This window comes from Melanerpes formicivorus, unplaced genomic scaffold, assembly GCF_026170545.1.
Source record: "Melanerpes formicivorus ecotype bairdi unplaced genomic scaffold, bMelFor1.0.p_v2 SCAF_8, whole genome shotgun sequence".
Taxonomy (NCBI): Eukaryota; Metazoa; Chordata; class Aves; order Piciformes; family Picidae; genus Melanerpes; species Melanerpes formicivorus.
Genome location: NW_027142360.1, coordinates 1,863,458 through 1,879,746, shown reverse-complemented (window position 1 = coordinate 1,879,746; position 16,289 = coordinate 1,863,458). Strand labels below are relative to the sequence as shown.

General features: G+C 52.0%; 1 protein-coding gene across 1 annotated transcript in view; it reads right to left on the bottom strand.

Moving 5' to 3' along the window:
- WNT5B (Wnt family member 5B) overlaps positions 1 to 16,062 on the bottom strand; it is a 120,028-nt gene extending 103,966 nt beyond the window's left edge. The window contains exon 1 of the mRNA XM_068141820.1: positions 15,753 to 16,062. Within this exon, the coding sequence (XP_067997921.1) occupies positions 15,753 to 15,758 (6 nt within the window). The 5' untranslated portion in view covers positions 15,759 to 16,062. The remainder of the gene's footprint in view (positions 1 to 15,752) is intronic.
- Between the last annotated feature and the right edge of the window lie 227 nt (positions 16,063 to 16,289).

Below are 16,289 nucleotides of genomic sequence, written 5' to 3'. Positions count from 1 at the left end.
AGTTTAGGAAGGAGGTTGAGATGCTAGAACGAGTCCAGAGAAGGGCAACAAAGTTGGTGAGGGGCTTGGAACACAGCCCTGTGAGGAGAGGCTGAGGGAGCTGGGGTTGCTTAGCCTGGAGAAGAGGAGGCTCAGGGGTGACCTCATTGCTCTCTACAACTACCTGAAGGGAGGTTGTAGCCAGGCAGAGGTTGGTCTCTTCTCCCACGCAGCCAGCACCAGAACAAGAGGACACAGTCTCAGGCTGTGCCAGGGGAGGTTTAGGCTGGAGGTTAGGAAGAAATTCTACACAGTGAGAGAGATTGCCCATTGGAATGGGCTGCCTGGGGAGGTGGTGGAGTCACCATCACTGGAGGTGTTCAGGAGGAGACTTGATGGGGTGCTTGGTGCCATGGGTTAGTTGTTTAGGTGGTGTTGGATTGGTTGATAAGTTGGACAGGATGATCTTGAAGGTCTCTTAGAACCTGGTCTATTCTATTCTATTCTATTCTATTCTATTCTATTCTATTCTATTCTATTCTATTCTATTCTATTCTATTCTATTCTATTCTATTCTATTCTATTCTATTCTAAGCTGTGGAGATCAAGGGGTGTCCCAGAAGACTGGAAGAAGGCTAATGTCACCCCATCTACAAGAAGGGCTTCAAGCAGGACCCAGGAAATGACAGGCTCAGTCCCTGGGAAAGCTATGGAATGAATCCTCCTGGGGGCTATCACAAGTCAAATGAAGCACATGATTGGGAAAATTAGTCACAGATTCACCAAGGGCAAATTGTGCCTGACAAACCTGATTGCCTACTGCAACCAAGCAACCTGCTTGGGTGATCACAGAAATCACAGAATGTTAGAGGTTGGAAGGGACCTCCAGAGATCACCCAGTCCAAGCCCCCTGCCAGAGCAGCATCACCCAGGGCAGTCTGCACAGGAATGCATCCAGGTGGGGTTGGAAAGGCTCCAGAGAAGGAGACTCCACAACCTCTCTGTGCAGCCTGCTCCAGGGCTCTGGCACCCTCACACCAAAGAAGTTTCTCCTCATGTTGAGCTGAAACCTTCTATGGTCAAGTTTGCATCCATTGGTCCTTGGCTTATTGCTGTGCACCACCCAAAAGAGCTTGGCCCCCTTCATTTGCCTCTCACCCCCCAGATATTGATAGACATTGATCAGGTCCCCTCTCAGCCTTCTCTTCTCCAGACTAAACAGCCCCAGGGCTCTCAGTCTCTCTTCACAGGGGAGATGCTCAAATCCCCTAAGCATCCTCCAGCTGGTCTTTGTCTCTTGAACTGGGGAGGCCAAAACTGGACACAATACTCCAGGTGTGGTCTCGGGAGGGCAGAGCAGAGGGGGAGAAGAACCTCCCTAGCCCTGCTGGCCACACTTTTCTTGCTGCACCCCAGGGTCCCATTGTCTGTCTTGGCCACCGGGGCACATTGCTGTCCCATGCAGAACTTGCTGCCCACCACCACTCCAAGGTCTTTCTCCATGGAGCTGCTTTCCAGCAGGGCAGCCCCCAACCTGTTCTGGTGCCTGCTGTTATTCCTCCTCAGGTGCAGGACCCTGCACTTATCCTTACTGAACATCAGTAAGATGCAGAGTGAGCAGTGGTCACTGTTTCCCTGAATTTCTCCAAGGCTTTCAATACAGTTCCCCACAGCCTGCTCCTAGAGAGGTACAGACCAGCAGCCTGTGCAGTGGGTGGGAGCTGGGTGACAGGCTGCACCCAGTGGGTGGTGATAAACAGCTCCTTTTCAAACCTGTTACAAGGGGGTGCCCCAGGGATGATATTGGGCCCAGTGCTTGTTAATATATCCATAAGTGTACTCTGATGAACTTTGCTGATGGCACCAAAGTGAGGGGGGGAAGTGGACACTTTGGAAGACCTGGGCAGGCCAACAAGATGTTAAGCTGTTCACTTAGGATATGTGTAAGGTCTTGCACCTGATAAAACATAATCCAGGAGTGCAGCACAGGCTGAGATCTACCTGGATGGAAGTAAATCCAGGAATTTGGCACACCCCCAGACAGGCTTGTTTAGGAACCTGAAATGTTAGAGAGCAATTAGAGATTTTCATTTAGGAGGAAGGGTCCACAGTGTCAGGTGAGTACTGAATAAACAGATACCCACAGAGGTGAGGAGTGAGATCTGAGGAGACTCCTAGATGCCCTCCAAAGCAGCATCTCCTCATCAGCATTCAAGATTAGAGAACTCTTTGCAAAGGTCAGCTCTCCAAACCTGTGCAAGGAGAAGGCAAATGGGCCCTTGTGAACATCAGTAAAAAGTGACTAGGGGGAATTTCTTTGCAGAAAACCACCAACAAAAGCCTAACTGAAACTCCAGAGATCCACAAAATCTCTGAAGACATCCTTAGAGAGATGCATGGCTACCAGCAACCTCTGCTCTGCACAGAAATAACCACTCAGAGATTTCTGTGGCAGAAGCAAGGGAAAGCAGTGCACCCCAAACATGGGGCTGTAAGCTTTGGCCAAGAGGTAACTACACCACCAAGATGCTTGGGACAATGGCTACCGATGTCCAAGTCAGAGCAGCAAAAAAATTGCAAAGCAAGGCAATTTACAGTGACTAGTCCCAGATGCAAAGCCTTGAGATCACAAGTTATCAAGATGATCTGGAAGAGCCACTCAGCATTGGTACTAAGACAAAGCCTACCGAGGAAGAGGCACAAGATCACCAGGAGGGTGGGGAGAGCCTGGCACAGGTTGCCCAGGGAGGTGGTGGAAGCCTCACCCCTGGAGGTGTTTGCAGCCAGGCTGGATGTGGCTGTGAGCAACCTGCTGTAGTGTGAGGTGTCCCTGGCCATGGCAGGGAGGTTGGGACTGGATGGTCCTTGAGGTCCCTTCCAACCCTGATAATTCTATGATCAGGTGGTGAATTTGATGTGATCATGCTGGTATTTAACAGACAAAGGCTCGGTCACCTTCAGACAGAGGAAGTGAAGGGAAAAGTAAAATGTATTTAGGTGGAGTCACAACTGTGACTGAGAAGAGCAGCAACATCTGCCTGAGACCCAGCTGGGGAATGGATCAGGTTCAAGTGACTCAGTGGCTTTCAACAACAGACCAGCACCCACTAGACTGATGGCCCTTCTGGGTGACAACCCATAACTTGTTCCCAAGAGTTGCTTTTGAGCTATTTCAATCCCAGGCTGACTTCAGAAAGCTATGCTCAGCCCCACAGCCTGTCCCAAGATGTGAATGAGCCACAATTTCCATAGGGCTGTATTCTCCCCCATCCCTGGCCCAGCACCAGCACACCCTCCAGCTAGCATACACATGTCCTTTTGGTCCTTCTGCACACAGGACTGCTGCCTAATTCTTCCCTGGCAGTGGACAAAGGTTTTGTGCTCTGTGAAGATCACCACCTCTTATACCAAAAGAAAGAATGACTTACTGGACAGGCAGGGAAATAAGGGAATAGTCTTCCCCACTGCCTGTTACAGACCCCTTGCATCTGCTCAGCCTGGAATTGGCTGCGTGAAGCACAAGGTTCACAACTGAGATCTCCTGTAAGTTCACCAAACAAACTGACAATCTGATCTGTAAAAATACTGACAAAACATTTCCTAGTGGAGCTTCATCCATGAGCTACTTGGGCTTAGCTAACACAAATGGTCTAAACATAACCACTCCTACTGCATGTACCTTGGGTTTAGAAGCATTGCCTGGTGTGTATAAGTAGAGCCTGGCCCAGACTATCAAGTTTACCCCAGAAAACTTTGATAGTTCATAAGGGGGGGGGGGGGGGGGGGGGGGGGGAAGAAAAATAAAAAGACAAACAAAGAAACAAGCATATGCCCAGTGAACACTGTCATCACAGAATCACAGAAACCTTCAGGTTGGAAAAGCCCCTCAGGATCACCAAGGCCAACCCAGAACCCTACTCTGCAAGGGTCACTCCTAAACCATAGTCCCAAACACCACAGCCAAAACACCCTGAAACACAGCCAGGCTTGGGGACTCCACCACCTCCCTGGGCAGCACATTCCAAGGCCTGACCACTCTTGCTGGGAACAAATGTTTCCTACTGTCCAGTCTGACCCTGCCCTGCTGCAGCTTGAGGCTGTTCCCTCTTGTTCTGTCACTAATTACCTGGGAGAAGAGACCAGCACCAACCTCTCCACAACCTCCTTTCAGGTAGATGTAGAGAGCCAGGAGGTCTCCCCTCAGCCTCCTCTGTTTCACACTAACCATCCCCAGCTCCTTCAGTCACTCTCCAGCAGATTTCTTCTCCAGGCCCTTCACAACTTCCTTGCCCTGCTCTGCCCTGGCTCCAGCACCTCCACATCTCTCTTGGATTGAGGTGCCCAGAACTGGACACAACACTCAAGGTGTGGCCAAAATATGATAAAGAACCTGGTGTGGCCACAGCTGTGACCAAAGGAGGAGTTGTTGCTTGCTGCCTTTATTCATGGTCAGAGCCATGTGAGAAAAGCCTGGCGCTGCCCAGCATTGCCAGCGCTGCTTTGCCGTAGACATGACCTCACACGAGCAGCCAGATTCAGACAGAGATTGATTGGAGCAGATTGTTCCTGGTGTGCCAGTCTGACCTAAATGGCACCATTTTCTTAGCAGACACAGAAGTTTTGCATGCCTTGTGGACAAAAAGGTTGGTTGTGCTGTGCTCTGGAGTTTGATGCCACGGGAGCGCAACTGCCATTGTGCAGAAACACAGCCCCCCTCTTTGATCAGCTCAGCATGCTGTGGGGAGGACAAGCAGCTCTCCAGCCTGTCTGGATTGTGCAGGCTTGTGGTGGTTTGACACCAGACAGGAAACAGGGAATTTACCTCAAGAAGCAGTAAGTTACCACACTATGTAGAATTTGGAAGTAAGATGAGATGGTCATTAGCAAAAGCAAACTAAATACAGAAGCAAAAAAGGTAACAAACATATACAGGAATATATTAACATATAAAACCCAGACAATAGCCCAGCTAACCCCCCTGGACAGAGAGCCCAGACTCCCCTGGACAAAAAGCTCAGAGGGCTGTTACCAGCCCAACAGTTATCTCTCATTCCCACCACTGCTCCTTAATAGAATAGAATAAACCAGGTTGGAAGAGACCTTCAAGATCATCCTGTCCAACCTATCATCCAACACCACCTAAGCAACTAACCCATGGCACCAAGCACCCCACCAAGTCTCCTCCTCAACACCTCCAGTGATGGTGACTCCACCACCTCCCCAGGCAGCCCATTCCAATGGGCAATCACTCTCTCTGTGTAAAACTTCCTTCTGACCTCCAGCCTGAACCTTCCCTGGCGCAGCCTGAGACTGTGTCCTCTTGTTCTGGTGCTGGCTGCCTGGGAGAAGAGACCAACCTCTGCCTGTCTACAACCTCCCTCCAGGTAGTTGTAGAGAGCAATAAGGTCACCCCTGAGTCTCCTCCTCCTCCAGGCTAAGCAACCCCAGCTCCCTCAGCCTCTCCTCACAGGGCTGTGCTCAAGGCCTCTCCCCAGCCTTGTTGCCCTTCTCTGGACACCTTCCAGCAAGTCAACCTCCTTCCTAAACTGAGGGGCCCAGAACTGGACACAGGACTCAAGGTGTGGCCTAACCAGTGCAGTGTACAGGGGCAGAATGACCTCCCTGCTCCTGCTGGCCACACTCTTCCTGATGCAGGCCAGGATGCCATTGGCCCTCTTGGCTGCCTGGGCACACTGCAGGCTCATGTTCAGCCTACCATCGACCAGCACCCCCAGGTCCCTTTCTGCCTGGCTGCTCTCAGCCACTCTGACCCCAGCCTGTAGCACTGCCTGGGGTTGTTGTGGCCAATGGGCAGAACCTGGCACTTGGATGTGTTCAATCTCCTGCCCTTGGACTCTGCCCATCTGTCCAGCCTGTCGAGGTCCCTCTGCAGAGCCTCTCTACCCTCCAGCAGATCAACTCCTGCCCCCAGCTTGGTGTCATCAGCAAATTTACTGATGATGGACTCAATGCCCTCATCCAGATCATCAATGAAGACATTAAAGAGCACAGGGCCCAGCACCGATCCCTGGGGCACACCACTGGTGCCTGGCTGCCAGCTGGCTGTGGCACCATTCACCACCACTCTCTGGGCTCAGCCTCCAGCCAGTTCCTAACCCAATGCAGTGTGCTCCCATCCAAGGCAGGGGCTGACAGCTTGGCCAGGAGTTTGCTGTGGGGGACAGTGTCAAAGGCCTTCCTGAAGTCCAGGCAGACCACATCCACAGCCTGCCCCACATCCACCAGGCAGTCATCTGGGCATGGATGGAGATCAGGTTGATCAGGCAGGACCTGCCCTTCCTAAATCCATGCTGGCTGGGCCTGATCCCTTGGCCATCCTGTAAGTGCTGTGTGATTGCACTCAGGATGACCTGTTCCATGATCTTACCAATAACCCAAACAGAAACTGGCAAGCCAAGCAAGCAAGGTCAGAGGCAGAGAGAGGGGCAAGGAAGCAAGCAAGGGGGAGCCAAAATCAAGTTGTGCTCCAAATTACATAGAAGCTCTGCAGCCCAATGAAATGGAATAAACATCTTTCTCATGTTCTGTTCAGCCCCTTTAGGGACTGTCCATTCCCTGGACCCTCTGGAATTCTCTGGAAAACTCTTTATTATTTACGATATAATATTCAAGCTACAACAAGGCTCCTTGGAAAATGGCAGGATGCTGAAGGAGTGTGGTGGGTTGAAATTACCCCCAAAATGCTATATGCCAGAGCAGCTCAGTTGGGAAGCAGCTGAAGCTGTATTTATAAGCAAACCTAGAACCCAGAAATATGAAATATGAAACTGGCTGGAGGATAGCCCTGAGGAGAGAGACTTGGGGGTGCTGGTGGACAAAAAGCTCAACATGAGCTCTCAGTGTGCACTTGCAGCCCGCAAAGCCAATCAGATCCTGGGCTGCATCAGGAGAAGTGTGGCCAGCAGGTCGAGGGAGGTGATCCTCCCCCTCTACTCAGCCCTGGTGAGACCCCACCTGGAGTACTGTGTCCAGTTCTGGAGCCCCTATTACAAGAGGGATGTGGAGGTGCTGGAACGTGTCCAGAGAAGGGCCACGAGGATGAGCAGAGGGCTGGAGCACCTCTCCTGTGAGGACAGACTGAAGGAGTTGGGGCTGTACAGTCTGCAGAAGAGAAGGCTCCGAGGTGACCTAATTGTCGCCTTCCAGTATCTGAAGGGGGCCTACAGGAAGGCTGGGGAAGGACTTCTCAGGATCTCAGGTAGTGATAGGACTAGGGGGAATGGAATGAAGCTGGAGGTGGGGAGATTCAGGCTGGATGTGAGGAGGAGGTTCTTCACCATGAGAGTGGTGAAACCCTGGAATGGGTTGTCCAGGGAGGTGGTCGAGGCCCCGTCCCTGGGGGTGTTTAAGAGCAGGCTGGATGAGGCTCTGTCCAGCCTGATCTAGTGTGGGGTGTCCCTGCCCATGGCAGGGGGGTTGGAACTAGATGATCCTTGTGGTCCCTTCCAACCCTGAATGAAACTATGAAACTATGAAACTATGAAATGCAAGGGATATGTGCCAAATATACAATGTTTGCATACATTTACCATTTATAAACAACACAAGAACCCCCCTAGGCAAAACCAGGGGGTGACCAATAGCTTCCCCCTTTTTTCCCCCTGGGCAGGGGAAAAAAGGAGAAAAGCAGAGAGTAGCTTGTGAGTACTTAGCCATAACAAAGAAACACAGCCAAGGTCAGCAAGCCAGCAGAAGCAGCCAGGCAGGATCTGCTAGAGTGAAGAGCTGATAAAAGAGAAAGAGTTAGTTTATACAAATAACTTTATATTAGTTACCAGGCCAATGAGATTATTTAGACCTTATTATTTCTCTTTTGCATCCAATGGTGATTTATTTACATTCCATCACTTTTCTGCCCAAGCTCTGTGGAAAATTTCCTAGGCATCCATCAGCCTAAAACTGCTACAAGGAGCCTGAACAGCTACAGCAAAAACCGAACATAGAGAGTGCTGCACTTCCTGAGCTGACCCACCTGAAAACTTCCACAGAATCAACCAGCTTGGAAGAGACCTCCAAGATCAACTACCTGAAGGGAGGTTGTAGACAGGCAGAGGTTGGTCTCTTCTCCCAGGCAACCAGCACCAGAAGAGGACACAGTCTCAGGCTGTGCCAGGGGAGGTTTAGGCTGGAGGTTAGGAAGAAATTCTACACAGAGAGAGTGATTGCCCATTGGAATGGGCTGCCCAGGGAGGTGGTAGAGTCACCATCACGGGAGGTGTTCAGGAGGAGACTTGGTGCCATGGTTTAGTTGTTTAGGTGGTGTTGGATTGGTTGATGGGTTGGACACGATGATCTTGAAGGTCTCTTCCAACCTGGTCCTATTCTATTCTATTCTATTCTATTCTATTCTATTCTATTCTATTCTATTCTATTCTATTCTATTCTATCATCAAATCCAACTGATCACCCAGCCCTAGCCAATCAACCCCACCATGGCACTGAGTGCCTCATCCAGGCTTCTCTTAAACACCTCCAGGGATGCTGACCCCACGAGCCCCCCTGGGCAGCCCATTCCAATGGCCAATCTCTCTGTCTGTGAAGAACTTCTTTATAAGCCTAAACCTCCCCCTGTGCAGCTTTGAGACTGTGTCCTCTTGTTTCAAGCTTTCTTGCTATTAATATAAAATTAACAGGCAGAAGCTCATTTTATAGTTTGGCAAAAGTCCTGACAGGCTGTTCAGAATAGGTGGAATTAGGGAACAGTTATGAGGACAGAAAAGAGACTGTGCCTGGTAATTGGCCATAACTCACAGGAACACTCATTCTCCTCTACCTGTATGGCAGGCTGCAAAATCTCTGCAGGCAGAACAACAGCTGCAGCCACCCAGAAGGCTCCAGGTGTCAGTGAGAAATCTGCTTTGGACACAGCATGCATCAGAGCAAGAGCTGACAGCTTGGTCCAAACCCAGAAGCCTCCACTAAAGCACGGAGAGGAATGGGGCTACCCCGGGGGTGTTTGCACCATTCTGACACAAGCCTGTAAAAGTTTCAGTTGGCTTTTGAAGAGGCAAAGCCCAGCAGAGCCAATGGTGATGACAGCCACAGGATACTCCAAACCTTCCCAGCTGTGACACAGAAATGATAATGGCAAAAAGATTTACTAAACAAAAGCCTGACATCCCGCCAGGGCCAATATTTAGAGCGATTATTAACAAATCTGGACCACAGAATGTAATCAGGAAACTTCCAGATGGGTAGAAAGAAGAGAGGGAAAACCAAACCAAACCCAAACTGAATTTTCTTTTGTACAGGATCATATTTTTTATCACTAGAGACAATTTAGGAAGACCTCAGAGAACAATGAACCCAGCAGTCACAAAAGGATTGCTCCTGTGAAGACACACTTGGGCTCCCGCGCTTCTCTCACCGTTCTCAGATGCACAACCAAACTCAGCAATGCTTTCCCTGCTAAGCAAGGGATATTCTCATTCCATTTGCTTTAGAACTCCAGCATGTCCACAACAGAGGTGCCACAACGCTTTGTGACACTGAAACTATGATCTCAAACCAGCTAAGAAGCTGAACAACTGGAAAAGGAAGATGAATTCAAGGAGACCACTGAAATATTAGTATTGGTATGACTTTTGTTAACCTTCTGCCCTTAATGATGGAAAAAGTAACCCAAACCACATGTTTCACCCAAACACTTCAGACTCTTTCATCTGCAGCTGAGATAGGAGAGTTTACAGAAAACATATTTTGCCCAAATGCTGCAAATAAAGTAAGATTTAAACTTTATATATAGACATAAAGTTACCATCTTGGTCTCCTTTGCCCTCCCTCCCCCCCCCCTCCCCCAGGATAAAACTATCAAACCCTTCGAGCCTTTCCCATGAGCTATTGAAAACCACAAATTAAACTAAACCAAGAGCTCTTTTTCCCTACCTCTGCATGCAACAGTGCTGTGAGCAATCCAGCCACAAACAGATTCCCACTCTAGCAAGACTCACTCCGTGCATCTCTGCTAGAGACCTCCCTCCTGCATTATTTTGTCTCGCTTTGGTTTGCCTCATTCTGCTCCAGCTCCCGAGATGAAGGGTTGCAAAATGGACTAGACATTCTAAGTAATTAGGCCCAGACTACTTAAGCCCTGCTCAAGCATCAGAAATAGCTGACCCTTGGGGGGAAAAAAAAACCCCAACTAAAAAAATCAGGATTATTGAGAGGGTTTCAAGTCAGATCCCCCAAATCACTATCCACTGCTGAAGACCTTGGCCTTCAGTACCTCTCCTCTGAATCTGAGAGTATTATGCACAAGGCCACCGGGTTAGCTCAAAGAATGACAGAGGAGGCCAGGTCTCAAACCATTTGCTCTCATGTGGTAGACCACAGCACAAGCTGCAGGACAAGCAGGCATGCCTGGAAAAGCAGAGATCAATTAGGGGATTCTTGCAGGGTAATGCAGGACATGAATGGTTTGATCCCCATGGTTTTATTTAGATGAAGGCTGCTGCCAGGTTGGGCCATATTTACTGTCCTGAACTCTGAAACTCTAAAGAAAGCAAATTCTGTCCAGACCAACAGGAACAGGAGCACTTCCTCTCCCATGCTTCTCCCTCCCTCCCTCCAACTCCTCGGAAGCTGAGGGGCACATCATTTGGTTCCCAAACAAACCGGGATGAAAGCCAGCTTGAACAAAGCCAAATGAAGAAGATGGCTTCATGGGGAAACATCTACCAACCCCACTGCTGGGGTCTCAACAGGACCTGAAAGAGGCACCATCCCTTTAGAGATGGCCAAGCAGCTCTTCTCATGCCTGTTCAACGCTTGGGAGAAGCCACCTCCAGAAGGAAAATGACTGTGGGCTGCAGGGGGACAAGGGGAGATTTCCTGAAGCCAGCTGTGGAGTACATCCTCAGATCAACCAGGGATAAGAGAACAAGGGACTCTCTGGTCCCAAGGGCTGTGTAGCCAGATTTAAAAATAAACCCTTCCAGCAGGGAGGACTGGCTTGCCCAGGACCTTGAAAGAGCCAACGTCCGCTGGAGAGAGGGAGCGAGCAGCAAACCACCAGCCCGAGGCAGCCAGGAAACGCTGCAACGGGAGCCAGAGCCACAACTCAGCCACAAGAGAACAGGTCAGCTTAGGATGGATGAAGCTGGCTGGGGAGTTAAATTTAGACAGGTAAACATGCCGAAGGGAAGAGATGGGGTTCACATAACCCTTATCATCTGCCACTGCCAGGCCCTGTGAAGGACCCTTCACAAAACCTGCTGGGGGGGCTGCAGCCACTGCCTGGGGCACCCCGAACAGGGCTGCTGGGTGTGAGCCGGTGGGGGAGTGCCCAACTGCGTGGACACTTTTCCCCTGTATTTTGCTCCGAGCATCTCTCTCTGCCAGGCAGCATCCCTGGGAAGCAAGAAAGCTGTTTAGAGAAGCATGCAGGACACTGACGCCAGAGGGGACCCACAGACCCGGGCACACACGGTGCATGGAGTCTGTGCAAGGGAAAGGTACCAGGGAAAGCCCAACCAGAACCATGGAGGCCACAGCGTCGGCACAGCTGTCCGCGTGCCAGAGCCCTGCTGGGCTCCCCTTCGGAGGGGAAAAAAGGGGGAAGTGAAGAGGCTTGGTGATTGCTCATGACACAAAGCAAGAACGAGTCGCTGAAGTTTTGCAAACTCAGCTAAACTCCAGCTTGAGTTGTCCAGCCCCTGGGAACCGGGGGAGACCCACGGCTCTCCTGTCCCCCCTGGGAACTGGGGCAGACCCACGGCTCTCCTGTCCCCCCTGGGAACTGGGGGAGACCCACGGCTCTCCTGTCCCCACCGTGCCAAGCTCTCAGACCTCACAGTCCAGCTCCCAAGGACAAGTGAAGGATGCCCACATATGGCCAGCCTGCCACCTCCAAGAGGCTCCCCTGGCAAAGCGCTGCCACAGAGGGTGGCCAGGCAGTTAGAGGGCATGGGTGCATCCTTGCTTTGTGCAAGCAGCTATGCTACAAAGCCACAATCTGCTCACAGTGACCCTGGTGCTCTCCCTCATGCAGAACAGGGCAGGGCTTGCGTAAGCTTTCTCAAGGCCCATGCCAAAGCTTGGAAGGGGGCAGTGGATCACAGGGCCTGGGCTCCTCTGTAGTTCTGTCCATACAGACTCAGCCAGCTCTCTCTGCAGCAAGACCAACAACTTGCACTCCAGCAAAGCATCTTTCCCAAAGAAAGATATTCAGTCTTTATTTGAGGATTTTAAGAGCTGGAGAAGCTAAGGCTGCCTTTGGTCCTCCCTTCCCATGGTTAATCACCCTGCTGTTCACAATACTGTCTGCTCCTAACGTGCATGCACAGAGCTTAAACACCCAGCCACACACTTCTTTAAGTTCTCCTCTTGAATCAGAAAGCTCTCCAAGTACCAGCTGCTCCCAATGCCACTGAGCTATCACACCATGCTACCTCTTGATGTTGTTTCTGAAACACTACCCAGGTCCCCACTCACAGGCTCACAGGATGTTAGGGCTTGGAAGAGACCTCTGGAGATTTTGGGGTCCAGCCCTGCTGCCAGAGCAGGACCATATCCGTAACACTTCGAAACGGATTTTGGCTTTTCCCCTAGCACCTCTTCTCTGTGCTGCCTTCATTTTTAGTGAAGTCTGGATGCCTTTTTTTCCCCAGCAAAGGGAGGTCCTTCTCCCTGCAAAACATGGAAGCAAATCACAGCCTGCTCTGCCTTACATGACAACATGCCTTGGCTATCTGCAGACTGATTTTAAAAGCACTGTGCTTAAAAGTCTCTCTGAAACACTTATTGTGTGTGTGTGTCTGTGTGTCTGTGTCCAATTCATTTGGAAATGATGAAATGGTTTTCCCTGGAACTTTGATCATCCATTAGGAAAAAAAAAAAAACAGTAAGAAGAAAAGATCTTATGAATAGAATCAATTTATATTCATTTAAATGAGCAATCCTGCAGCTTTCAGCAAAGAACTGGTTTCCCTGCACGCCTTGAAACCCAAACCCAACAACTTCAGGACAAAAGGCTGAAGATCTGAAGCAGTCCAGAAATAGAGAGGCCTCCTGGGCTAGTGAAAGGAACAAACAGCATGAAAGGTGACTGGACTGATTCATTCTTTTTTCTTGTTTCCCCCCCCACCCCATTTCACAATATTTGATCTCTTCCTACAAGTCCAAGACTTTTCTTCCACAAGAATGTGATATTTTCCTTAAGAAGATGTAGCTCTGGTCTTTGCAGGAAAAGCCAGGGAAATACAATTAAGCTGTACCTTACTACCTGGGCGGGGGAAGAGGAGTCCTCGAGCTTTTAGGGCCCTGAAGTTTAGCTCTTTCAGAATTTCTGAGCTGTTCGGGTTTTTTCCCAACTGATGTTATGAATTCTGGAAGATTGAGAGGCAAGTGGCAGAGAGGGAATTTTCAGGGCTGGGAACCTGCAGCCAGAATTTCAGTTTCAGCTTTCCCTAAGCAGAGGTTAGTCACACATGGAAGGACATTTTCATTGTACGTGCACCGGAGACTGTGGAAAAGGACATAAGGGCTGCTCACAGTTACTGAGAGGGGAGGTGTGCTCATAATGAAGGCACAGAAGGAGCTAGGGAGGGAGTTCTTTCCAAAAGGGAGGAATCTCTCACGGTCACTCCACAGCACAGAAACATGAGTGAGCAATGGAGCCTGGGAGCAGAGGAAACTGAAGGCTGGAACGGGGCCAGCTCACCTACCTAGATCTACCTCCTACCCTGCACAGTTCAACCTCATGCTTTTCTCTTCACATACTTGGCTAATTTCTTTAAAGAAGGAGGGGAAAACCTCAAGTATTTGAGCTGGCTTCACTGCCATATGTGGCTACTCATCCCACATGTTGGACACTTGGGGTAAAAAAAAACTGCACCTGAATTCCTTCAGTGCCCAACCTTCACCTTGGATAAACCCAGGTGTCCATGCAAAGGACACTGCTTCAAGAGGATCCTCTCCCACCAACTTTGAGGAAGCCCACTCTCTTCTCTGTTGGGAAAAGCACGTACCAAATTTGGTTCTGCATTTCCAAGAGCATCAGCCCGTGTGACAGCAGACAGGTACCCACAGGTTAAACCTGCCACCAGCTGCAGGAGCAGTCACTTCAGCTCGTCTGTGTCAATGCCCAGTGGCAAATTTGGAAAGGAAGAGTAGGGACAGGCTTATACCTGCATGCTGGTGCCCCCTTGCAGAACTCCCAGCTGCAGGAGGTGGTGAGTGAGATGTTTGAGACACATATAAACCTAGCAGGCTCTGAAGGGGCAGATGGACACAGATGAGTGTAAAGGAAGGAGATGCCTTATGTGCCCACTATACACATGTGCCTGAGGTTGTGCAGACACAAAAGCCCCAACAAAGGGCTACAGGAAAGAGCCCTTGGCATGCATGCAGGTGAGGAGGCAAAAGACAGCTGGTGCAAGTGAAGTGTGGTAGAGCAGACTGCATCAGAAACATGCAGGTGCACACAATGAATGAGATGCACAGGCACTCAAGTTTTTGGCTGTGAAGAAAACAAAGCAAGAACTTGAATGCTGTGACAAACAGCTCCATCAGAAAAGAACCAGCCCCCAAAGATCAACAGGTGAATACATGGGTGCAGGGAGCAGAGCCAGGGAGATGATGATCATGTGCTGCATCACAGGCAGCAGAGCAATAAGAGACAGGTAAAAGTTGGATAGGATAGAGAGACCAACAGAGGCACTCATCTGGTGGCAGGGGAGAAGCACAAAACCTACTGGGCAACAAATTGCATCACAGTACCTAACATTCACGTGTAGGGAAGTTACCCTACCTGTACTGCTAAGGGAAGTGCTGCACCAGAATTCCCAGAAAACAGCCCTCCTGCCTGTTACAGACATAGCTGGCATGCCCATGCCTCAGTACTGTGAGACAAGGAACACTGTTGCTGCTCATCTGTGGCTTCTACACACACAATCATCTTCACCCTTGCCACATGCCGTGGGCCATGACAGCACATTCCGCCACACCATAGGCATGTGGGTGAGAGGGACAGCATGGACCAGAGGCTTGGGTGCTCCCAGGAAAGTCACTGTGCTCACATTCAGGGCAAGGGCCCTCATCTGAGAGCAGCATCTCTCTACTCAGAGCCATCTCCATCTCACTGGAGTAACCTATTTGCCAAACACACATTGGTCATCTCGAGGAACATCTGTTCTACCAGCACAACGTCTGCCACCGCAGGGGAGGATCCCTTGCACCCCAGAAACATCCCTCGTAGCAGAGCATGGCCCCTCACACTCCAGCAGCTTCTCTCTTGCCAGAATAGGTCTCTCACATTGCAGCACCACCTCCAAGGCCACTCCGGGGCCGCCCCGCAACTGGCCCTAGCGCCGTGCTCCGATTGCTCCCCTGTTGCTGTGTGTCGCAGGGGGTTCATCCCGCGGTTGCTGCCCGGCGGCGGCCGAGGCTCAGCCCCTCCGACGGTCGCGGCTCCCGGCGGCCCCTTTCTCTGCCCGCGGCGCCTGCCTTGCCCCTGCCATACCCCAACCGCCGTCCGCAGCGAGCCGGGGGCCCTCCCGGTGCCGTGATGCCGGAGGTCGGAGGCGAGGGGCGGCCCGCATCTCCCCGAGTGAGAGAACGCAGGGACCCCGCGCCGCTGCCGGCACCGCCTCCCGCCCCTTCGGGGGCCGCCCAGGGAGGCGTCCGGACGCGAGACGGGACGGGCCCGAGGAGCCGCGCCGCCTGGCACGGCGAAACACTTCCCGCCCCCCGGTCTCCTTTCCCCGCCGCCGTCGCCACCCTTCCCGTCACCACGGGCCGGAGCCGTCTCCTACCTGCATCCCCGGGCGGCGGCGGCAGGTGAGCAGGCGTCCGCGGCGGGCACGGGGCTCCGCGCCCCACTAGCGGCGTCGCGACGGCCGAAGACCGCGAGGGGACGCACCTGCCCCGGGGGCTGCGGCCCCGCCGCCGCGTCGGGCCGATCCCCCCGCTGGCAGCGAGAGGGGAACGAAGGGAGGCTACCGGCGCTGCCCTCTCGGTCGCCGCGGCGTCGCTGGGCTCCGGTGAACGGCGGCACCGAGGGCGGACTCCCGGCCGAAGTTGGCGGCGGAGACGAGTGCCGGGCCCGGGAGGTGCCGGCGGATCCCGGGGGCTCCGGCCGCCTCCGCCACGCCTACCCCCGCCCCGCGCCCGCCCCCTGCGCCCGCCCCGCCGCGGGCACCGCCGCCGCCGCCGGAGCCGCCGGGATGGGGCTCGCTCGAGGGGGCGCGGCGGCCTCCGCCGCCGGGTCGGCCCCGGAGATGAGGAGGGCGGGGGCTGGCCTGAGAGGCGAGGTGCGGGCTTGCTGCCGTCGGGGGCGGGGGGTTTACCGT